Source organism: Ambystoma mexicanum, chromosome 8, assembly GCF_040938575.1.
Source record: "Ambystoma mexicanum isolate Mex_15411 chromosome 8, UKY_AmexF1_1, whole genome shotgun sequence".
Lineage (NCBI taxonomy): Eukaryota > Metazoa > Chordata > Amphibia > Caudata > Ambystomatidae > Ambystoma > Ambystoma mexicanum.
The window spans coordinates 1,070,584,322-1,070,609,304 of NC_090929.1; the positions used below are offsets into that span (position 1 = coordinate 1,070,584,322).

At 48.4% G+C, this 24,983-nt stretch overlaps 1 protein-coding gene across 4 annotated transcripts in view; it reads right to left on the bottom strand.

Annotated features, from left to right (window-relative positions):
* Positions 1-17,797: 17,797 nt before the first annotated feature.
* The window catches only part of TUBGCP2 (tubulin gamma complex component 2), a 704,444-nt gene continuing 697,258 nt past the window's right edge, over positions 17,798-24,983 (bottom strand). For all 4 annotated transcript variants that reach the window (XM_069611057.1, XM_069611056.1, XM_069611059.1 and 1 more), the window contains one exon: positions 17,798-19,937. In XM_069611057.1, the coding sequence (XP_069467158.1) occupies positions 19,823-19,937 (115 nt within the window). In that variant the 3' untranslated portion in view covers positions 17,798-19,822. The remainder of the gene's footprint in view (positions 19,938-24,983) is intronic.

Here is a 24,983-nt window from a genome sequence, read left to right on the forward strand (position 1 = left end):
CCTTCTTGGAAGTGGCTTCCTTCTTTCGTACTGTCCGGGATTTATACAGGCCCGCGCGCAGGTCTTCGGTTTCCAGCGTGAGGTTTACGAGTGTCCTTTGCTGGGTAGCGTTCAAACATCCAGGACTGGGAACCAGGAAGGAAACAGTGTCTGGGCTCGGAGGTACGGAAGCGTCGTAGGACCAAGCACAGAAAGGATCCAGGAATGAAGTGCGGAGTAGGTAAGGAAAGGGAACGAACGGGAAATATAATTAGGAAGATGAGAACAAGGACTCGGAAGAGAGCACCGAGCGGACTCCGGCAACACACGTCTAACTACTCCAAGCAGTAGCGTTGAGATGCGCAGGGCCACGGGGGCGTCGCTGTTTAGTAGGAAGTTGAACGTAACATGCAAGTGCTGGTAAGCAGCGTTTCGAAACTGACGGCCATGTTGGAAGGATCACTGAGTTCAGACCACGATGCATCATGGACCACGAAGTCCAGAATGGACGTAATCGGCGGTTCATGACAAAGTGGGCAGGTAGGGAGGGCGATAAGGAATCCATGGGAGGGACATCCATCAGCAAGAACATTACCAACAGGTAAGTAATTTTTTCTTCTAATGGATTCCTTCTAGCCACAGATTCCTCATCTATGATAGTTTCACAAAGCAGTACGTAAATCTGGAGGAAGGAGGAGAGCAACGACACTACCTAGGCCAGAAAACTTTGGAAGACTGCCCAACCAAATCGGCATCCTGTCCTGACTGGAATCCAATCAGTAATGCTTAGTAAACATGAGTAGAGATGCCCATGTTGCCGCCTGGCAGAGATCCAGGACAGGAACTCAGTTCTGCAGGGCAGAAGTGCCTGACAATCCTCTGTTAGAATGGGCTCCGAGACCCTCATCCACATCCTTTGCAGCCAGATCATAGCACTACGAGATGCAGAGAATGAGCCACCTTGACGGGGTCTGTTTGGTCAAAGCCCTGCCAGCATGAGCACCAATGTAACCAACAAAAAGCTGGTTATCTCTTCTTGTGCCTCTCATTCGAGAGACACAGTAGCAGAGTGCCTGCTCCGGGTCCAGCCGATGGATCGCACAGGTATATGGATCTTTTGAGAGAGATGAAAATCTGAGACCGCCTTAGGAAGAAAGTCACCTTCTCCTCAGAGAAAACAAAGCAGGGAGGTTTAACAAACAGTATCTGGAGCTCACTCATCCTTCTCACGGAAATGATGGCAAACAGGAAAATGACCTTTAGGGTGAGCAGAATAAAAACATGAATGGAGAGGCTCAAACAGAGCTGCCATAAGGAAGGCCAAAACCAAATTTAAATCCCATGTTGTGACAACAAACTGGCATGGAGATAACTGGTTACACAGACCCCGCAAGAACTGCATGCCATTGGGGATTGTGAACAAGCCCTGTTCCAGGGACCTCTTGAAAACCAAAATAACGGCAATGTATGCCCTAGTGCCAATCTGCAGGCCTGCTTGGGCAAAGGACACCACAAGTCCAAAACAGGGGATAATGGATAGGATAAAGTATCCAGAACCCTTTCCTGCGACCAAGTCGAAAATGTAAGCCATCTGCAGGCATAAATGGTTCCATGTGTTAATATCCCTGCAAAAATATCGCCATACAAAAATATCACCATATATTTGCGGCGATATTAAGGCACGGAACCTGCGGGGGAGACCACCGCAACCCCCACATTTTTAAAGGAACTGGAGACACCCCCGCAACACATGCTCCCAAAAACCCCGAAAATTATCCCCCCCAAAAATATCACCTGTGGCGGTTCCAGAGGACCATATATACGGCAATATTTTTGGTGGGGATAATATGTAGTGATACCGCATAAATGGACTTCGTCGCAAGCTGAGAGCAGTACACCAAGGACGTTGTGCGACAAGTCCCACTTCTTGTATCTCAGCCTCTCAGTAGCCAAGCATGAAGGTTCAAGCTGCTGAGGTTCGGGTGGAGGACCCGCCCCTTCGATTGAGAGATCACGCAGAATCTCCAGAAGTCTCCAGGAAGGGCAGATGAACATGTCCAGCAACTCTGGAAACCACATTCTCCGGGCCCAGTCAGAGCGATCAGGAGGAACATGGTTCCGAACAGGCACAATCTCCTAAGAACCAGCGGAATGACAGGGATCGGCGGGGACGCATAAAGGAGGTTGAAAGTCCACTCGACCATCAGTGCATTCAACAGAGCTCCCGACAAGGAAATTCCGTGGCGCACAAACACTTGCACTTCCTGCTCACACTGGAAGCAAAGAGGTCCACCTGTGGAGTTCCCCAAAAGAAGATTATCTTCTCCAGAACTTCCTGGCAGAGCTTCCACTCGTGGAAGGCCAAAGTCTCTCTGCTCAAGGCATGTGCTGTGACATTCTCTCTTGCAGCCAGACGGGCTGCTGCCAGAGAGATGCGGTTCTCTAGAACCCAAAACCACAGTCACATTGCTTCTTTGCACAGAGGCAAGGACCCCACACCATCTCTTTTGTTGAGGCCACTGTGTTGTCTGTCAGGATCAGCACAATCTTACACTTCACAGGGGGAAGAAAAGCAGCCAGGGCCAGCCTGACACCCTCAGCGCCAGCAAGTTGGTGCGTTTCCGAGAGGCCATGGACGACCACAGTCTGCTCACAGTCGGATCTGACAGGTGAGCACCCCAAACCAGTCAGAGATGTGTTACCTGGGGCCAAAGTTAATGAAACTACAGGCCTCTCAGAAGGCTGCCTCGCACGGCACACCACGCAAGATAATGAGCCACCTGATCCGAGACCTGTAAAAGGTCCAACATGTGGCCCTAAATCTGCGACCACTGGAAACGGAGAAGCCACTGGAGCGATCTCATGTGCAGCCTCGCCTCCAACACCACAAGGATGCATGAGGTCCAGAAGGTGCGAAAAGGCACAGAAAGCCAGAGGCTGGAACTTATTCCTGGAATTGGAGGACATTGGCCATCCGAAAGATGTTAGCCACTCAGTCCTCAGACGAGTGAGGAATGCCCTGCTCAGGAGAGTGTCGAAGATTGCTCCGATAAATCGGAGAGACTGGGACGGCGATACATGAGACTTTTTGAAGTTCAGGGAAAAGCCTAGGATCTGTATTAGAGTGCCTGTGCAGAGAAGGTGCTCCAACAGTAGACCCAGGGAGTGAACTCACACAAGCCAGTCATCCAGGTAGGGAAAAGCATGATTTCCCTCCCTCCTGAGGACAGTCGCTACTACCGTTAGAAGCGTGGTGGAAACCGTGCGAGCCGAAGAAACCTAATGCTACCTAGAACTACCTAGGGTTCGAGCGATGGAAAGCTTCTTCTGATAGATAGTGATTTGTGGTGTATGTAACAGCGATAACTTAACTAATCAAATAGCTGAGGATTCCCGAAACAGGGGATGCAAATGTCACACTAGCCCCAAAAGACACCTTTGATTCCAGTTTTGGGACTCTTAGGAAAGATTTGTCTTTTGGCAGCTTTCCCTTCATAGTTTCTATGGAGCCCCAATCTTTTTGCTTTGTTTTTGAACCTGTTCTGACTTTTTGAAGGGAAGCCTTTTTGCTCATTTACTGTGGGTAAACTGATCAGTCCACCAGAATATAAGTACTGCGAAACTAGGTTTCCCTTTTGTATTTTGTGACTTTTTAACATTGCACACAGCACCTTACAATACAGCACGCTAGCCTTTTACATTTGGGATTTTTGGTTACTTTTATATGTGCCTAAAGACAAGCTGGTGGCAGAGTAAAAAAATGAGGCATGATATGATGGTGTAATTACAATTAATAACGTTTTGCAATTTCATTGCTAATGTTAAAGTAAACTCCATATGCGGCAGGCTCCTATTTGAAAGACTAGAGGACGTGTTGTGAATTCAATTCCCCTGCAGCCAGATCTTTTAATTCAGCTATTTTCCTTTTAATTTCTAATTTTGGATACTTCTGATAAATGGCAGAATTCAGTCTCTTGTGTTATATTCTTATTTTCAGAGATTAACCTTCCCCTGCATTCACTTGTGTAGTATCCTGCACATTTCCAGTTTATTCAGTTTCTTTCACATTCAATATTAAAAACGTATGCATTGTACACTAACTGCTTTCTGCCTTTTTGAGATCGCACATATTCCAGGTCTTTGTTTTTTGTTATGAACTCTGTAATAACAATGGCATTTAATGACTTCACTGATGGATACTATGCTACTCTACTGATATTTCTAGAATAAAATTAATGGTTGGATGTGCGAAAACTCCGAAATGCTCCTCTAATGTCCTCTCAGTTGGCCGTCTCCTTGTCTGAAAGCATTCTTCTTTATCTGACTTCCGTCAGTTGCATTTTGTGCGTTTAAAAAGACTCTTGCAGCCATTTCTTCAGATCAGCATTGGAGCCAATAATGCCTTTTAGACGAACAGCCGACTGAAGATCCAAAGAAGACCACTCAAGAAACCTGACATCCCTTCCTGCGTCTGGCAAAGTGATGCCCTGTTGTACTACCTGATCTCCAAAGACCCAGTATGGTGCTTAAGCCCTTGAAATAGTGGGAGCAGCTAGACTTGATGCCTTCTCGAGGATCCAGTCACCCTGAGCCTTCCGAAGTGCCCCTAGAGCAGCTGGTGGACTGACCAGCTCTCTCGTGGGCTACCTTGCCAGAAGTATCACTGTTTCACGGTTACACCTGGAACGTCGCCAGCTTGTGGTGCAAGTCGCATTCCCTGCGAATTTCAGCACCAAGGGATCCTCCTATAGAAGCTTCAACCACTACTGGAAGAATGTCAGTCGTTGCCCGTGTGCGGAGACAGTTGCTGGAACTTGCCTTCTCCCTTCCTGTGAAGTGTCCTGAAGAAGACGGCATCCGTGAATCTTGCATTTCTTCATCACTAGGGTTTGCACCTTGCATCTGGTTGTGACCGGACAAAACCTTGTACCCACAGGTCCTGAGCACCTCCCACTTGAAGCAACAGTGGGAAATCAGACCTCCAGCGACCCCCAGTCAGCCCATCAGGAGTTAGGGGGTAATCAAACGCAAGGCATTGCCCTCCATACGATAACATTGGGAATTATTCACTTTGTATCCTAATCTTCCATTCCAATGCCTTTTGGTCGTCAAACCTGGGTAGTTTTTTCTGAAAGATAAGAACACATTACTTACCTTAAGTAACCTTGCTGAATATCATCTTTGAACAATCACCAACACAAGTAAATTAGAACTTGCATCTTTACTGCATTCATGTACTGCCCTCCTGTGTTGATGAAGTCTTTGAAAGCATTTTAAGAACATATGGTGAATGTATACATGTGCAATAATATCACCTGATAGTTTCATTTTATAGTGTGTGTAAAGGGCCCAGAATAAATATTTGTATTTTTGTACATTCCTTTCTAAATTGAATTATTGTGCATTATATTGTGTGGCCTCATTGGGGCCCCCGATCTCACTCACATTCTCCTTCACTGCTCTCCACATTAACCCCGATTGGATTTTGGCTAACCTCTCAGAGTTCCCCGTTCACTATAACTAGAGTGTCCTCTTAAAACCTTTCCACCAGGCCTGATTCTAGAAATCCATCTTAACAGCGACATGCACTGAATCCCTATTATGTACACCTGACAGCTTGCATCATGCAATAAACCACATAGCATGCTGCTGTACTGGACATTTTTTTGGCTCAGGAGGGGTGTCACTTACAGGGATCTCACTGAAATTGAAGCGCATAAAATTCCCAGATGCACCAGACAGAATCTTAAGATAAGCAAGTTGCACATGCTCAGTACAAGCTATCCACGGAGAAGTGTCAGACCCACTCCCATGCCTTGCTTGTTGTAGATATCATTGAATACAGCATACACGGAGGTGGATAGGGAAAACAACCCAAAACGGAAAAAGGTGATAACAGACCAAAGGAAAATCAAACATAAAAAGATAAAAACACAGAAGCAAGGAAAATCCTGACCAGTATTCTGCCAATAGGAGGAGAAAGAAGAACTGGTTGTGGTGGGGCTCTTGTCCAAGTATATAGAAGGTCAAGGGGCTCAGCACCATGAGAAAGAAGGCAAGTTGGGTGTCATTTTAAGATGTCTCCAGGCACAAAGTCCATGACTAAAAAACACACACACTGGCCTAATCCTTTCCGGCGATTTCAGGCACAGCAAAAAGAAGCTTCACTGATACCATGTATAATTCAACATGCACTTGGTACCTGCTATCAGTGGAGAATCATTGCATAACTTAGTTCCTGTCAATTGCTGTAGAGCACTAGACATGATTAGAGATACAAACTAAGGGTGTACCGAATAGTAAATGTGCTATTCGGCCGAATACGGAATAGTTGGCTTAAGTATTCGGATGGAGCTCAATAGTGACTCTAATAGTGGTTTACTACTACAAATGTGTCAAAAGATGTATGAATTGGGAAAACAGAACTGAAATTCCCAGAATACAAACAGCTGAAAAAGGCAGAAACAGCTGACGCTGTCATGCATGACATGGGATACACTTGATTCAGTTGACATCCACTGGGAGCGTCTGATCACACTTTGATAATTTCAAAAAGTGAATTTCGAAGCACAGAGACCCATTTGCTGTCTTTGGTTTGAACAGCCTGATCACACAATAACTGTTGGACGACTGTTTAGCACCATGGTAGCCCATTCCATTAAGAGGTGCTCTTAAAACCTCTGGACAGGTTTTCGAAGACTTGCCACCATCGAAGTGCCCGCAGGAGCTCGAAGTCGACGGTCAGATTGTCCGACCAAAGTCCCTGGCTCTGGGTCCATCGGTCTGCCAGGAATTCTTGAATTGGCCTCATAAAAAGGCAGCAGTTGTTCACCAAAGGGATGCACGAGGCCATGGAGCCCAGTATCGACATATATTTTCTTACCGACACTATGGTATTGACTCTCCATTGCCTTGCCAGCTGATTGAGTCTGTGGATCCTCTCCACGGAGGGTCTCACCAATCCTGAGGTTCGAACTATGCACCCAAGCACACCAAGCTTCTTGACGGAGTCAATGAGGACTTTTCGAAGTTTACCGCAAACCCTAGTCATCGAAGAAGCTGCATGGTGGCCTCTAGACCTGCCAGAGTTGCCATAGGGGATGATCCCCGACTAACCAGTCGTCCAGGTAAGGGTAAACATGATGCCCCTGTTTTCTCAACCATGCTGCAACCGGGGCTAGGCATTTCGTGAACGTCCTGGGAGACAATTTTAGTCCAAAAGGAAGCACTGTGAACTGGTAGTGGGTCCACCCGACTACAAAGCTTAGGAACTTTGTGTCGTCGACGCATTGGTATGTGAAAGTATGCGTCCTGGAGATCCAACAATGCCAGAAAATCCTCTTGTTGAATCGACCGGATCACTTCCTGAAGTGTGAGCATTTTAAATTTTAGATTTTGTAACGTTTTGTTGAGGTCCCGAAGGTCGTGAATGGGATGCCATTTTCCATTGGGCTTCTTCACCACGAAGTATCGGGAATACACTCCTTGACCCCTCTGCGACACAGGTACCAATTCTATAGCCCCTTTTTGTAGCATAAGTACTACCTCTTGTCTTAAAACGTTCAGGTGGTGTTGAGCCGAAAACACTGGTGGAATGTGCGACGGCTTGCTTTTGAATTGTAAGGAATGACCGAACTTTACAGTCTCCAAAACCCACCGGTCCGAGGTTATCTTCTCCTATTCGTCGACAGTGAGACACCCTGCCTCCCAGGACGTTATGAAACCTGTCATTGCTGGTCTTTAGATTGTTTGTCTTTCGACGACGAGGAGCAACCTCCCCTCTTCTAGAGGCTTGATAGTCACAACGTCTTTTTGCGGTCTGAGAAGCCTGCCTGTAGCCATGAGAAGAGTATGACGGTCTATTGAAGGCACAGTCCCTTGATGACGAGAACTGTGAGTTTCCTGACGGTACTCTAAAGGGGCGAAATGAACGAAAACTTCTACCACTTTGGAGGGCTCCCAGAGAACATGCCGTGTCAGAGTCCTCCTTCATGCCTTTCAAGGCCTCGTCCACCTTTTCACCAAAAAGAAGGTCTCCCTCAAAAGGCAGATCCAACGCCTTATATTGCATGTCAGGTCAAACGTTGGTGCACTTAGGCCGTGCTTGTCTCCTCAGAGCCACCCCGTTGTTAACCTGCTTAAAGCGTGATTCTGCCAGGTCCACAGCAATATTTATAGAGGGATTAGAGGCCTCTTCCCCCTCTCGGACGAGTAACATCGCCGCCTTTCTGTGTTCGTCTGGGAGATGTTCAAGTATGGGTGCCAAACGATGCCACACCTCTCTATCATACCTGGCCATAATAGCCAAAGAATTGGCAGTCTTCTCTGTTGTTGCACACACCGACAACACCTTCTTGCCAAAGGCATCTTGCCTCCTGGCCTCGTTCTCCGGAGGAGTTGTGCATTTGTGCTGAGACCTTGCTTTCCTCGCCGCAGCCGCTGATACCACCGACTCTGGGGTTGGTTGAGAGGACAAACATTTGGGGGTGGACTCGGGAGCCTTAAATTTCTTCTCCAGTCTACCTTTTAATGCCGGCTCCGAGAAAGGATGACACATCGTCTGAAGTCTTTCTTGCCATACATGATCTAATATGGGGAATGAAAACACTGACTTCCTCCTCTTTCCCATATGATCGAACAGAAAACAGTCTTTTTTTCTCCTCCTCCTGGGCCAGTCCAAATTCGGTACAAGCCTTACTCATCATTGCGTGGAAAGAACCAATGTCATCCGGGGGTGACGGCTGGGCTTCTTGGAGCTTCCATCTCCGCTTGCGACTCCCAGGTCGGGTCCCTAGAGGGGGATAAAGATATATCTGATATGGACTCTCTCTCTGACTCGGATTCCAGCAGCTCTCTCGGAGTTAGTCGATGGGAAGGACCTGGATCGTCGACGCCTGGTCTCGCCAGAGCTGTCACCTGAGTTAACTTCTCATCCAATTTCTTCAACAAATTCTGCAATGTAGATAGAACTTCCAGAGACAAAACAGTTTGAGGGTTAAGCAACGGGGTTGTAACCGGGATACTTGTCCTGCTCGAAAGAGTCAGCTTGCTAACCCCTTGCAACCCAGGTTCTGCAGGTCCAGCCACCTGCTCACGCTCGTCGTCCACAGAGGATATGGACAAGGCCGCCTCCTGCTGCAACAAGGTTTCCGGCAAAATCGGGTCGTATACCTCTGGTCGCCAGGCCTCCTGTGGAGTCTCCGTCGACGAGGTTACATTTTGCACTGCCATCGTCGTCACCTGCGGCGGAACACCTGAAGAGACAATCTGCGTCACCGGCAGTGAGGGCGTCGACGATCGCCCTCCCGTCGACAACGCAGGTAGCTGCGCAGATCCTTGAGGCGTTCCCACCTTTTTTGAACTTGATCTGTGTTTTGCAGAGTCTCGACTCGAGGATGATCTATGATGATCACATGAGGAGGATCTAGACTGATCTTTCCTCTCCTTCTTAGACTAGGAGGACGAGGTTTTCGCTTTCAGCAAAGATTCTCTCGTGGGATGTTTTTCCGAAGAGCCTTTCTCCAATGGACGAGCTTTCTTCACTGGAGGTTCAGCCGATGCTGAACGGCGGGGAGCCCCTAAAGATTTAGTTGTCGAGGCCAAGCTATGCGTGGCGCCTACCTCCAAAGGGGGGTACGCACCGGCTCCGTCGTTCAACCAAGCCACCAACCGCCGACTCCGGTCTTTGAGAGTCTTCTGGGAGAAGCCCTTACAGATGTCACAATTGTCTGCCGAATGGTGAGGGTGGAGACCATATATACAGTCCATATGGCCATCTCCTTCATACACTTTCTTTAACCCGCATGTAGCACACAGGCGAAAAAGAGCTTTCCCAGACATTAGGAAAACGACGAAAACAACCTAGCAAAAATAGTAGATGACGCAAGGTGATCCCACTACTTTGGAAGACGGTTGAAATCTAAAGGGACCCGCGGGGGCGAGGCATTTATACCGCTACATCCTATTGGGGCATGCGTAAGCAGCCCAAAACGACAGATAGGAGACAGAAGTGTCGAAATCTTTCCCATGGAAAACGGCTTTATAAATGTACCCAGGGTTCCCAGCCTGACGACGGGGAATATTCTAAGCATGTGCATCCATGAAAGATCCAATGCTGGAGAAAGAAAAAATCAGTTTCGTTTCTGAACTGTCTTTCTCCTAATAACCAATCACTGGTCTCTGGGTCATACTGCCCCCAGCCAATGACTGCCCTCTACCTAAGCCCCTCCACTGGCAGCCATCTTCGGATTTGGTAGCACGTAAAGTGGCAGTAGGACCAAGTGAAGAGCAGCAGAGGGGTAGGCGGGAGGGTTTGCATGTGAATCCATGCCAGACCCATGCTGGAGAACAACAGTTACAGGTAAGTAACTTGTTCCTTCTTCAGCATGAGGTCTGGCATGGATTCACATGCTCATGAATACAAGAATACATAGCAGTACACACATGCACAACCACGGGAGGTGGCAAGGCTCAACATTAAGCATTTCATCAACTCAACATTAAGCATCTATTAACTCCTCACCAGGCCCACACCTTCAGGTGAACAGGTTGCACAGCACTGCCTGGCCGACTCTGTACTCCTCCCTGGAATCCCGGTCGACGCAGTAGAATCTCGTGAAGGTGTGCGTCGACCTCCACGTAGCAGCCCTGCAGATGTCCATCAGGGGCACACCAGATCGGAAAGCCGTGGTAGCGCACGATCGCTCTGGTCGAATGGGCTCTTGGACGGCCGGGCAACGGTCGGTTTGCCAACTGGTGACAGTGCATGATGCAGCCGGAGAGCCATCTGGAAATGGAAGCCTTCGAGAGGGCCTTCCCTTCCTTCACAGGTCCAAAGTTCACAAACAGCTGTGATGTCTTCTGAAAACTCTTCGTGCGGTCCACGCAGAACTTCAGCGCTCTAGCTACATCCAGCAAGTGCAAAGTCCTCTCGGCCGGCAACGAAGGCGACGGGAAGAAAACAGGTAACACCAAGGGCTCGTTGAGATGGAAGTCCGACGGCACCTTGGGCATGAAGGAGGAGTGCGTCCTCAGCACCACCCTCGTCTCGTGGAAAGTCAGGTATGGGGGCTTGCAGGAGAGGGCCTGGATCTCTCCCACTCGTCGTGCGGAGGTGATGGCCACAAGAAACGCCGTTTTCCACGACACGAACTTCAACGGTGCCGAATGCAGAGGCTCGAATGGCGGGCCCATGAGCCTGGTCAGCACCATGTTGAGCTCCCACGCCGGGGCCTGAGCTTTCACCGGCGGGAACGATCGGAACAGTCCCTTCATGAACTTCTTCACCAGGCGATGGGACCACAGGGATGGGCGTCCCGGAGTTCTGGTGTAGCGGGAGATAGTCGTCAGATGGATCTTGATGGAGGCATGGGCCAGCCCTGCCTTGGCCAGCAATAGCAAGTATGGCAGCACTTGAGGGGCTGTAATCCGTAGAGGGTTAATCTTCTGTGCCCGGCAACAGACAGAAAACCTCTTCCATTTGTGTACATAGCACTTAAGAGTTGAGGACGCCCTGGCCTTTGCAAGCACCTCCTTGCAGTCCGCCGGGATATCGTACCCTACAAACTGTAGGGCTGCAGGAGCCAGGCCTGCAAGTTCAGCGACCCCGGGTCGTGGTGGAGGATGGCACCTCCTTCTCTGGAGAGGAGATCCGCGTCCATCGGCAGTTTGACTGGGGGGGGGGTGCTGACATGCCCAGAAGGTCCGGGAACCAGATCTGTCTCGGCCAGGCCGGTGCGACGAGGATCATCCTGCACCGGGACCATCTGAGTTGGTTGATGAGTCGCAGTAGCAACGGCAACGGCTGGAACGCATAGAGGAACAGGCCGTCCCAGGGGAATGAGAAGGCATCGCCCATGCTCTCCTGCTGGGGAAACCTGCTGGCGAACCTCCGGCACATGGTGTTCCTCGCCGTTGCGAATAAGTCGATCTGGGGATTGCCCCATCGTTGGAATAGCAGATCCACTTGATCCTGTCGCAGCTCCCACTCGTGGCACGAGCGAAGCTCCCTGCTGAGTGAGTCAGCGATGGTGTTCTTTATTCCTGCCAGGTGGAAGGGTACCAGAAACATCCCTTGGGCGACGGCCCAGTGCTACAGATCCTGGGCCTCCTTGGATAGGGCTGGGGATCTGGTGCCTCCCTGCTTCCGGATGTAGAACTTTGTGGTGGTGTTGTCGGTGAAGATCCTCACCACCTTGCCCTTGAGGGACGGGAGGAACGACCCGAGGGCCTAGAACACAGCTCGGAGCTCCAGGACGCTGATGTGTAGTGACCTCTCCTCCGGGAGCCAAAGGCCTCTTGCATGGAGATCCCCAGTGTGCGCTTCCCATTCCTCCAGGGAGGCATCCGTCGTCACCGTCTCCTGATGTGCCGGGGTCTGGAAGTCCATACCCGCCGCGAGGTGCGCGCGGGTGCCCCACCACCTGATCGCTTGGCAGAAGGCCTTGTTGAGCGAGATCCTGTCTTCATAGCTGCCCGCCGCTTGCATCCAACGGGCGTCGAGGAACTCTTGCAGTGGACGCAACCGCAGCCTGCACAGGCGCATGAGGTAGATGCACGAGGACATCATGCCGAGAAGGGACTGGATGGCCCTCACCCTGGCCACGTCCATGGTTGACAGCAGTTGCACCTTGCCCAGGATGGCCTTCGTCCTTTCCTCCGTCGGAGAGGCCGATCGCGCCACTGTGTCGAGCCTGGCTCCCAGGAACAGTGCGACTTGCGACGGAACCAAGTGGGATTTCACGAAGTTGAGGAAAAATCCCAGATCCGTGAGCAGCTGGACGGTCTTCGCTGTGTGCTCGACGGCGAGTTCTCTTGTCCTTGCTCGGATGAGCCAATCGTCCAGGTAGGGGTAGATGTGGATTCCCTGCAGGTGCAGCTGCGCCGCCACTGGTGCTAGGTACTTGGTGAATACCCTGGGTGCCGATTTCAATCTGAAGGGGAGGGCCTGGAACTGGTAGTGCAGTCCTTGGACTACGAATCTGAGAAACATTCGATGTCCTTTTAGAATGGGGATATGGAAGTAGGCATCCTCCAAGTCCAGCGATGATAGGACGTCGCCCTCCTCCAGCTGCCCCAGCACGTGCTGGAGAGTGACAATCCGGAACCTCTGGGACTTGATGTACTTGTTTAAACGACGAATGTCCAGGATGGGTCGCCAGCCGCCGGTCTTCTTTCTTACGAGGAAGTATCGCGAGTACACTCCGGAGGCCCAGAGCCTCTTTGGGACGAGCTCGACGGCTCCTTTCTTCAGCATCGCCCTTCCTTACAGCAGGAGTTGAGGGAAGTGGTTTTCCTTCCTGGCCACGGGTGGAATGCGGGGGCACTTCCTTAGAAACCCGAGAGTGTGCCCGCGGGCCAGGGCACCCAGCACCCATCGGTCAGTGGAGATGGACTCCCACACGCTGATGAACTTCGCCAGCCGGCCTCCCACCGGTGTGCTCAGGTGGGGGCCCGACGCCACGGCCGGTTCAATCCTGCTTGGAAGCAGCCCTGCCGCCTTGGCCTACTTGTCGACGATGAGATCCTCCTGATTTCCCGCGTCCTCTGTAGGCCTCCCGTGACGAGGAGCTGGCCGCCTGGCGGGTACGTCGAGGAGCCACCGCCGAATCCTTTGGCGGCACCTTGCTTGCCTCCGGAGTTCCGAAAGGGTGGCCGTTGCTGCTGTAAAACTCCCAAGGCCCGTGCGTCTCCGTGTTGGCCTGCAGTGACTCGCGCACTGTCTTGCCAAACAGGCTGTTTCTATCGAAAGGCATGTCCAAAACTCTGGTCTGCATGTCCTGGTGGAAATCGGTTGCCTTGACCCAACCACGCCGGCGAAGGCAAACACTGTTGCCCAACTGGGGGAAGCCGGTGTAAGCAATGTCCGTGCCCACCATTATGGTGTGGTCTGACACCACCTCGCCCTCATGCAGGATCTCCAGGGCCTCAGCCCTCTTGTCGTCCGGGAGGAAGTCCAGCAGAGGAGCAATCTTAAACCCCAGCTCCCTGTCGTAACGGGCCACAATCGCGAGAGCGTTGGCTGCTTTAATCGTCGTCGCTGCCGACGAGATGACCCGTCGTCCCATGGCGTCCAACTTCTTCCCTTCGCCGTCCGGCGGTGAGGTCGAAGCCGTCGCCCCTGACGCTTTCTTCTTGGCCGCCGCTGAGACGACCGAATCCGGGGTCGGCTGCGCCCTAAGGCACATGGTGGCGGAATACGGGAACCAGTACTTCTTCTCATACCAGTCTCTCTTGGCAGGGGTCGTGGACGGGTTCTTCAGGAGCTCCAGCCCCTCGTCCCAGATGTCGTCAAGTAACGGAACCAAGAGCACTGTCTTCCTCTTGGCCTCACACCGTTGATAGAGGAAACCTTCCTTCTTCGGTTCTATGGGGCAGAGCTGAAGAGCTCGGATGCCCTGGCGATCATGGCGTGGAAGGATCCAATTTCATCGGGCCGAGAGGCCCGGGGAGGTGTTGATGGAAGGCTCATCCCATCGTCACCACCATCATCATCCGTCCCCGTTGTGGCCGTCTCTGTTCCTGTGTCATCCCTCGGAACCGGGGAAGGAGAAGAAGACTGTGAGGGCCGCGCCGGCTGAAAGGGCGGTTGGGGATGAGTTCTCCTCCGCTTGCTTGGAGGGCTTCCCGACGGTCCAGGCTCCGCTGGGTCGTCCATTGGGGGTAAGGGCAACCTTGTCCTTATCGCTGTACACAAGGCCTGGATCGCCATCAAGATTGCTCCTGAGTTGTCCTGTGGCCCAGGTACCGGTTGCGACTGTTGGGGAGTGGAATCCTCTGCCTCCATGAGAACCTTGTCGGCGCCACTGTCGCTTTCTTCGTCCACCTCGTCGGGATTCCTCCCGTGGGGGTCGCACTTCCTCAAACCTCTTGGCAGGATCTTCACGACTTCAGCCAGCTCCTCTTCAGAGGCTGTATCCATGTCTGTGATGGCCACCACCCCCCCACCCCCTCTTTTTCCACCGGGGTTCTCACGGGGGTCTTATCGATGGGTTGAAAAGAGGATTCCCTCCGTGGCGGCAGGGAAACTCTGGGCCCTGAGGTCGTCTCCACTGGGTAGCCTCCACAGGCTTCACCAAGGCCGCCAAGACTCCCTCGATAGAGGCCTTAGCCGGGTGAATCAAGGCCTTCACGACCTTAGACGCGCCTGAGGCCTTCACCTTGGGGGGAGGGTCGCCGACTCGCTCCCCCTTGGCCGTCTGCGTCAGGATCGACTGGGACTTATCCCCAAGTTTCCCCAGGTTCTCCAACTTTCTTTTCCCCGAGCCAGAACGTTGGCTTGTAGTTGATGGCGTCAGTGAAAGTGCGCCCTGACTGGCAGCGGAGGAGCCCGACCGTTTGGCGCCCCCGGTGCCCGCGGACTCACGGTGCTTTGCCTTTTGTTGGGACCCCGTCGCCGGGGCACCCTCAAAGGCCTTAGAAGACCACTCGGACGACCTCTTCTTCTCACCTGCTGCTGGGCTCTTCCCCTCCAGCCAGTTGGTGAGGCGGATACGCCGATCCTTCATGGTCCGCTCCGACATGTTCTGGCAAAACGCACAGTCCTTCTCCACGTGCTAATTGTCTTTGTGAAGGCAGTAGAGGCATCTAGAGCGCTCGTCCTCCTTGAAGACATTCTGCAATCCGCATCCAGGGCAGCTCCTGAACAGTTTGGATCCGGGCGTCGTACTCCCTTTGTCCTGGACCATGTCCACGCGGGGTAGGCGTCAAAGATCTTCTGGAATCCTCCAAGAAGCGGAACTCGATGAAAACTTCACCCTTGAGGGGCGTAGAAAATTCCAAAACGGGCCCACGTTGATCGGAAGTTGAAACGGTGGAGCTTGAGGCTCGATTGACTGAAATAATTAGATTGAACTCTTTGAAAAATATTGCAAAATGCAATAAAAGCTCGAGAGCTATAGCACGAGTACTCCCAACACTTGAACGTGCAGTAAAAATCTGAAGATGGCTGCCAGAGGAGGGGCTTAGGTAGAGGGCAGTCATTGTCTTGGGGCAGTATGACCTAGAGACCAGTGATTGGTTTTTAGGAGAAAGACAGTTCAGAAACGAAACTGAAACTGATTTATTCTTTACCGAGGATTCCCAGCCTGACCCCATGCTGGAGAATGGGTAATGCCGGACTAGAAGTCCCAGAATGCAACAAAAAACAGCCCCAGACAAGCAACAGCCAATTGGAAAGGGTCATCCAACATGTGTTTTTCCGTGGAAAGCCAGTGCTTTTATATGTTTTATAATGACTGTTGGTGTAACTTCCTGCTTCCACTGTCAGTGAATGCTGTGGCTTCTGTGGATCTAGGTGCAGAAGTGCTCAGTAAAAGGAGGGAGGGGCCTTTCAAAGAGCCTGGCCAAGAGAAAGAGAGGGATCCCCACTCCTGAGGCAATGAATAAACAACAAGCAGGCATTACTTCGAATTTGCCACAGACTCACTGAAAGAACTCCTCAGAAATTACTGGCTTCCCTATAGACGCCCTGAAACTTTCACCCGTAGTTCGCTCAACTAATTAGCAAACCTCCTGGAATAAATGGCTGTTTGGTATTTCTATTGTCATTTATAAACAAAAGAAGCAAACTGCAAGTGTTAAGGCGATCAAGGGAGCTAGTAGAAGGGTAATATATTGGGATACCCATCCCCCCACCAATAAGCACACTGAGGTTGCCTAGAACAAAACCTGCTCTCTGGGCCTTTGACATGAGTGGCTCCCCTTTCACCATCAGTACATTGGAGCCTGTTGGCATTTGCTTTAATTTTGAACTATCGTACGTCCTAATCACAACAGGCCCTGTCTGGGGGCAGGACCCGTTGCCTGCTCCTACAAGTGTCTCAGGGGGAGCCGGCTCCATGCATTTCAAAGGCAGCCCATGTTATGCCCCACCAGTTCTCGCGCCTTCTAACAATTGTGTATAGACGCAAACATATATTAGCACTAGAACGCCGGCGCGTATTGCCCTTAACGGGCACCTGTGTGTAAGGAACACCTTTGTGCTCTTTGGAAAGGCTCACATGCATCGCAGCTTCCCTTTAAAGACCTGATGGCTGTATTGAAAGTAGGGGTGTGCGCCAAGCTTTGACTGTGAGTAAGTATTCCAACAAGTATTCGCCCAAAGCCGAATAATGGTTTTCAGACGAAATGCATCCGAATACTTACTCAAAGCTGAAATTCGGTACACCCCTAGTACAGACACATGTGCCCAATGTTTTTCTTAAACTATGGCATACTCTGACAAGGCATGCAAAATATACTAGCCCACTTGCATTGGCAAAGAGATGTTATGAATGGCGAGTACCGTTTACATGGCACCTGACCTTGTTGGTGAGTATGAGACCATTTGAAACCTTTCTTTGCATTTACTAAAACCCAACATTGTTTGCAGTAAACAGAAAAAAAAAGGTTTCACTGTGCATGGATGGCCTTTGGGTGGCAGCATTGCTTCAAATATGACGTGTGCTTTTGGGTGACATACACCACTTCACAGACAGCTCTGGAAAATATGATGTTTCCCCTCACCAAGGGGAGAACACATTTCTATTAGGTCGAGTATGTAGGAACTTGCCCTACACGTCTACTGGGATTTTTGAGAATTTGCGAGGCCTAAATAGTCTGCATTTATTATCATGGGTTTCAAGGGCTCAAAACCCAAACACTTTCCACATAAAACAGAGCTATAGGAAAGTAAATCAGACGTCTAGTCAGTAACAGGAAAGGGCTAAAACATGCACCAAAGATCAGGGCTAAAGGAAGAACAGAGAACAGGCTATAGGTATTTGGTTCTACATGCTTTGAAAGACAACGGAGGCGCAAGAAACATTGCCAACACACATTTTTGCAAACAGAGTTAATTTAAATATTTATTCAATTAGTAAATGATAAAAATAGGTGATCATAATAAAACAGGACGTACAAAATGTAGAATGATGTACAAATTGCAGGCGACACAAATACAGCTCTTTGACTCCTACTGTGAATGTAAAAAGGGACGTGGCACTGACATGACAACACCAACTATCACTGCACGTGGTTGACCGCATGGGTTCATATTGGACCATCACAAACATCCTCCTCATTAATAATAATGAAGGTCTAATAATCCAAGTGCCTGTTACGGAAAGGAGGCCACAGTGTATAAGCCCCAGGTACTGAAAGGAAGTGTCAGCAGGAAGGTCCACGTTATAGATTCATGTCTGATTGCAAGCAGCTAAACAATGTTAGTCAAGTTTTTCCATGCTGCTTTAATGTTATATTATTGTAATAATACAAAATAAATATGAAAGAATGGCTAGGATTATATAAATATTGTACAAGGCCAAGAAAGAAGACTTTTGAACAAGACAGATTCTCAGCCATTTCTAGATCCCCGCAGTCAAGGCACTCAACATGCTGCGTGGCATAAAAGAGACTAATTTCTAGCCAAGAACAAGTATTGACAAATCCTGCTCTCCAGTAGCTCAACGTAATTCTCTGAGCAAACCCATTTACTAGATGACTCAATGTAGGTTGGTAGAAACAGGAGGGTACCAAGGTCAAGTCAGAAGTGGGCGGTGTTGTGCCTGCAGTCTATGTAGACTCAGAGCTTTAGCAGTAGACCAGACTGCTCAATAGGAGTAAATGATTCATCTCCTTAATACAAATGATGGCAGGCAGGACCTCAGCAGGCGGTCAAAGCATTACGAATACTGGGTATCTGCCACTGACCTGGTGTCCAGGGCTGCAGGAGGCCTCACACTCTACTGGTTCTAGGGGGCATATTAAATAAGACAGGATTCAGTACAGGCTGCTCTTGAGATGGGAGTAGTGAGAAATGCACAAAGATTATGGATGGCACATCAGGCAAGTAAACCAGAGTCCATACCCTAGTCCATGGTGAGAGGTGTCGCGAGAAGCAACTGGGGATCTTTTTCAGTCTGATTTGAAGAGAGGATGGCCGCACAAGGCACAAATAGTAAAACAAAAAACTCATTTACCTTGCTAGTCTCCAGAGAAAAGTGCTGAAGCAGGAACAAGTAGTACAAAGGCCTCAGCCACTTTGCTCGTTTCCATTGAGCAGTGCCACAGGAGACACACAATGTCCACAGCCCCTCCAACGGTTCCCACTACATCAAATGGGGTGAAAGATATAAAAAGCAAGAACAACTGAGCTTCCGCACTGGATTCCAAGCAGAGTGCTTCAGAAAATACAAATACATGTAAGATGTCAGCCTCAAAACGAGCTAAGGGTAATCACAATGTGACACTCATTATTAGGTCTGTTACATCACAAGGTGAGCAGCTTAAGAAACAGAGGACTTCAGTCAAGAGTGAAAGGATCTGCCATGAGTATAGCACACCACTGCTTTGCTGGGTGGTGGCTAATCTTTACGGAAAACTGTTTTTTAAGGGCAAAATTGGTGCTGGCATAATGAGGTGCAGAAGAATATAGGGGCAGGGAGGAGGTAAAAGAATGGGGACAGCCAAGCGCCCAGAAAACACTGCTTGTGTATGTTCATTTTTCAGTGCTACCAAATCAGATTTCAGATACTAAACAGAGACGGAGAATAACCCATAAGCAGAAAAGCACCAAAACCTTACCTTAAAGTCAAAGAGCAACACACACAAACATACACTGTCTAGGATTTTTTTTTGTGTGGTAATTGTCATGGCCGATTTGTTGCCCCTGGGCTTCCCTTCAGTACTATTAACATACAGAAACACACAATCCAATGGATAACTTGAAAACCACAGTCCTACTCTTGGAGTGTGCTGAAAGATGTTGGGACTGGAGGCATGATCAGGCATAGTGCGAAGGTGTGCTCACTCTGCCTACTTCGGCAGATATAGGTTTACTGAAGTTATAAACACAAAGCAATGTTCACTGTGCTGGAACAGCAGTCCTCTGGGTTGCACTGGTAGAGGAGGAGGACCTCTGACTCCTCTCCGCAGACAAGCGCTCCAGTCGTTCTGTGTAGAAGCCATTGAAATCCAACCTATGGAACAGGAGAGAAAGGTACAGTGAGCAAAAACCGTGTGCTGCAAACTCTCATCTCAGAACAGGTTATCATGCCTTGTTCTTTCTGGAGAGGAGCGCCTGCTACCTTTTTTTGAAACAATGAGAACACCCCGGCAAAAAGCTGTGACAAAAGGTACATATGTACAAGAAGTCATGAAGCAGAGGAGACAGACGAGGGCTAGTAGAAGCCATAAGCACACCTTCAAATCAGTGAACTGTCTATCAACACAATATATCAAATGGTTCTCTTTTTAAATGCCACTTCCAAATTATAGGAATATTAGAACAAAGTTAGATTTATAATTCTCAGGTGGAGCATCTAGAATACGGACTCTCCTCACATGAACTATAGAGTATATATTCCCTTTCACTTTTTTCGCAAAGGTTTTACATTTTTTCTTACTCTTCAAAGAGAACATGACTGAGTGCGCATAAGCCCCACCCCCATTTCCTAGGTTTCAACTGACCAAATACAGAAGAATGTCTATTTAGGTGAAAGTTCATTTAGAATATGGTTGAATGTCACTAACTATAATTATAATACTTTGCGGATTATGAATAACTGTAGCAGCTTTCTGCACTTGTGATTCACGTTTTATTTCCAGCTGATTTGTGCACGGCTGTTTTACCTCTAAATAAAAAATAATCGACAAATACTATAATCACAAACCAACTATGGGTGTAACTGATCGGTGAACCATCAATTGGCCAGTAGTCCTGCTATATGTAACATTTTGTCAATTCAGTTTCAACATTTATCAGTATGAGCACTATTTGAACAGGTTTGAAATTACTGGTCGAAAAGTAAATACTGCCGGAAACCAATTGCAAAGAATCAAATTAGTACGATCCCATATTGAAATCACGTTTAGACAAATAAGAAAAATGACTGACAACCAGCCTGGCACCCCTTCCCCACCATCCAAGATGCCCAATTTTAGCACCAGATTGGCACTTGCAAGTATTTTCCCAGAAGTACTCTGGGGTCTCAGAATAGTTTTAGAAGTAGGTGTCTGGAATCAGTCGATTGCCTAACCAATCTTCGTCTGCTTAGAATTAATCAACAATGGTTGCTTTATTTCTTGCTAGCATTAGGCTGCCCTTTGGCAAATGCCTCAAAAACCAAAAAACGGTGACATTTTGTGAAGCATCGTCCTTTGAGCACTGTGGCAATTCCATAATTGGTAAACGCGTCTTGTTTCTTTGACATTCACGTTAATATGCACATTTCCCTGAAATGCTTCTTTTTTTTGCAGTGGACTATAATTTCAGTCCCGACTAACACCAGTAACATTGCATACAAGGACGAAACAATTGTTGAGATATCTTGAAGTAAGATATGTCTCACTAATATAAGATCTTCTGAAAGGGATAACAACACAACCTTTGTAACCGTTCATGTAATTGGCAATGTACCTACTCAACTCTCTCCACAGAGTACACTAAAGTTACACATATGTATCTAGTTATAATTAAGCAAATCAACACAGCGTCTTATTGTACTGATTACATTTGGCATACTGCATTTGTATAGGTTTTGGTGCCGTGTAGCTAAGAAGGCCTAAACTGTCCATTTTCAAATCCATCTTATTAGGAAGATTACGCCATTTATCTCGCCTTATTTCTTGTGCAGGCGGTGGCCAACAGGTGGACAGTCATAATGTCGAAAAAAAAATGTCGACAGACAAAAATGTCGACAAAAAAAATGTCGACTTTCGTTTTTCTTAATTATATATTTATTTTAGGGCTTCGGGACTAAAAAAAAAGGGAAAAATTAAAACAAAAATTAAAAAAGGGGGGTTGGGGGGGAACCCCCCCATTTCGAAAAAAAAATGCATTGAAAAAAAAAGTCGACATTTTTTTTTTCGACATTTTTTTTTCGACTTTTTGACTGTCGACATTTTTGTTGTCGACATTATGACTATAAACCGTCTAGTTGTAGGGGTGTGAGAAAAGTCGACTCCAACACCAACTTAAAAAAAAAAAAACGACATTGGCTGCTCTTGGTGGACAAGTTCAGTTTTAAGATGTGCTGCATTGTCTATAAAGCAGTGCTTCTAGGTTTCCATTATATTTAGCACAAAACACTTATTTAGCTGAGGGCGATGTCTCCTGCTCTATGCAATGGAAAGTCCATATTTAGACTCTATAATCCTGGTGTAACGAAAACTCAAAATGGCAAACCAAGCCTTTTCAGTTACCATTCCTCGGTTTTGGAACTCTCTTCCAGCGCACCTGCCACTTCTTTGATTCCATTTCATGTGAACCTTAACCTTTTTATTAATCATTACAGATATATAGTTCTGGTTCCTACTAGACTTAGTAATGGGCGAGTCTGGATGGTTGATCGACTTCTTTAGTTTGTATGTGCACCTTGAATTTTGTATTTTATTTATTGTATTTTACATTCTTTTACAGCTCTATGCTTCCCCTCCCCCCAGACTAGGGTGGCATTGCATCAAATGTGGCCGCTAAATGGCAACAATTTGCTTGAAGCTTTCAACCCAGCTGTGCCCACTAGGTGCAGGAAGGGAGCACATTTATTAGTTACTTGTGGTCTCTGGAGAAGTCTGAAGTTGCAAACACTCTTAGAGTGCTGCTATCAGGTTGCTCTTGGCCCAGTCTTCTCATGCGTCGGGAATTGTCTTAGGGTTTGATAATGCAAGTCTATAGATTCCCAGACTAAAAAGGAAATGTTTGCATGCAACTCAATCAATGGAGGTCACCACATTCAAACTTTCGAGGGCTAATTCCCGAGCTTTAATTTAAAATAAAAATGACGCTCTGCAGTCCATCATATTCTTCAGATATCTGGCAAGGTCTGATGTTCACTCCGAAGACCTCCCCATTGCTTCCTCAGTTTACTTTAACACATACTGAACAAGGTGTAGCTGAGCAACCTGTACTGGATTTCTAACAAAGGGGCATCCTCTAGGTCAGGGGTCTACAACCTTTGGCTATGCAGATGTTCTGGACTACAATTCCCATCCGCCTTAGCGAGCCCAGTCAATGCTGAGGGATTATAGGAGACGAAGACCAATAACATCTGGAGAGCTGCAGGTTGCAGACCCCTGCTCTAGGCTATCCCTCTGGACCACAAGCTGAATCACAAAAGTCAATACTGAAACCAAACAATGGAACAAAAAACGAACTGTGTGAGATTACCTTGCACAGTGAACAGTGTATCATTGACACCCCAAACCTGGGAGACACGAGTCTCGGAGAGAGCGCATAACAGAGTTACATCCCAGAAAAAAGGCACAGGATGCAGACTTCTCAAGGAAAAACGGTGTAAATTGGTAAAAAATAAAATAAAAAAGGGCATCTCACCAGATGTACGGTTCAGGCGTTTTGCTATCACACATTGCATCGCTTAAAAAAAAAAAATCACCCCTGTAACTAGTCGCTAGGAATTGCAGTTATTTGTTACCGTCAGCCCATTTGAGACAGTTTAAAGATAATAACCGAGAGGAATATATGCCTGATTTTTATGGTTTAACACAGAGTTCCGCTTAGTGTAGCGAGCGGATTGTCAGGTTTCACAATAAACCACATGCAATAGTATGCAAGTTCCAGCTGAGCTTGGGGTTTCTACTCGCCAGGAGGCATAGTTTTGCCTGTCCTGGCAGAAGCTAGTCCCACTGCCTCATCCATGACAAACAAAGTGAAAATTGGGCCAAACAGTGGATCAGTCACCTGAACAACTGGGCCTGGGCTTGGCCATGGCTGCAGCATGCCATACCTACAGTCGCAAAGATTATCTGCTCCCAGTAAATATCTGATGAAGGGGCAATGTGGGCGTGTGCCAAGCCATACGCTGTTCACTTGTCATGACCATCATTCTCAGCTCACATTTTGAACATAAAAATATCACTGTCTGGTCAAATGTCTTATATTTGGGCAGCTTTACTCACTCGTCTTGATTTATGCCACAAAAGATGGGCAGGAAGCGTTCTATAGAGCTCTGGGTGAAGCCCTTCTCCCATTTGCTGAAGGCCAAATCATCATTGGAGGAGACTTCAACAGGGTCCCCGGCCCTGCAAAGGACAGATCGCACCCCCCGATCCCCAGAAACATCTCCTTCAGCTATTCCAAACTCTAGAGGTAGTGGATAGGTGGAGAGTGCTTCACCCAAGCAAGAGAGACTTCTCGTTCTATTCACAGGTGCATAGAACTTTCTCCCGGATTGACCTCTTGTTGGCTTCTCCACAGACTTTAGCTTTTGTTGATGATGTAACCATCGGACCAAGGGTACTAACTGACCATGCTCCGGTAACTCTGACGCTCCGGGCTCATGATCCTGACCCACCTCCTCGACGCTGATGGAACCTATATGATCCCATTCTTAATGAAATGCCATTAAGGGACTCCATAGCTAAAGCAATCCAAGAATATTTTCAGGGAAAATCTGAATGAAGACAGCTCCGCAGCTTACACATGGGGCGCTATGAAAGCAGTGTTGCAGGGAGAACTAATTGCACATGGGGCAGCATTCAACAAACGCAAGCAACAAATCCGAATGTATCTCGAAAAAGAGGTCTAGAGAGCGGAAGCCGACCACAAACGCAAAGGCTGGTGCCCAAAGTGCCAACAAGCTCTACAAGCAGCCCGGAAAAAGCTGGGGGCCCATTATGCGGAGGACACTGCGCAACTGTTGACTAAATCCAAGCAAGGCTATTACGCCAGAAATAACTAGGTGAATAAACTGTTGGTGGAAAAGCTAGCCAAGGCAAAGAAAAATACTATATTGGGGCTTCGCGACCCCCAGGGCAGGATCCAATATGCGGAAAAAGATAAACTGCGACTAGCGGCAGCCCACCTGTCTGAGGTAATGTCTGCATCATCGTGGAACCAGAAAAAATAACTGGAGTACCTACAAAGTGCCGCACTTCTTCGACTCAAGGACTCTTGTTTGTCAGGAAGAGCCTCGATGCTCCGATTTCAGCTGAGGAGATTGACGTAACCATCAAGTCACTCAAACCCAGAGCCCCGGGCCCAGACAGATACACAATATAAAATATTT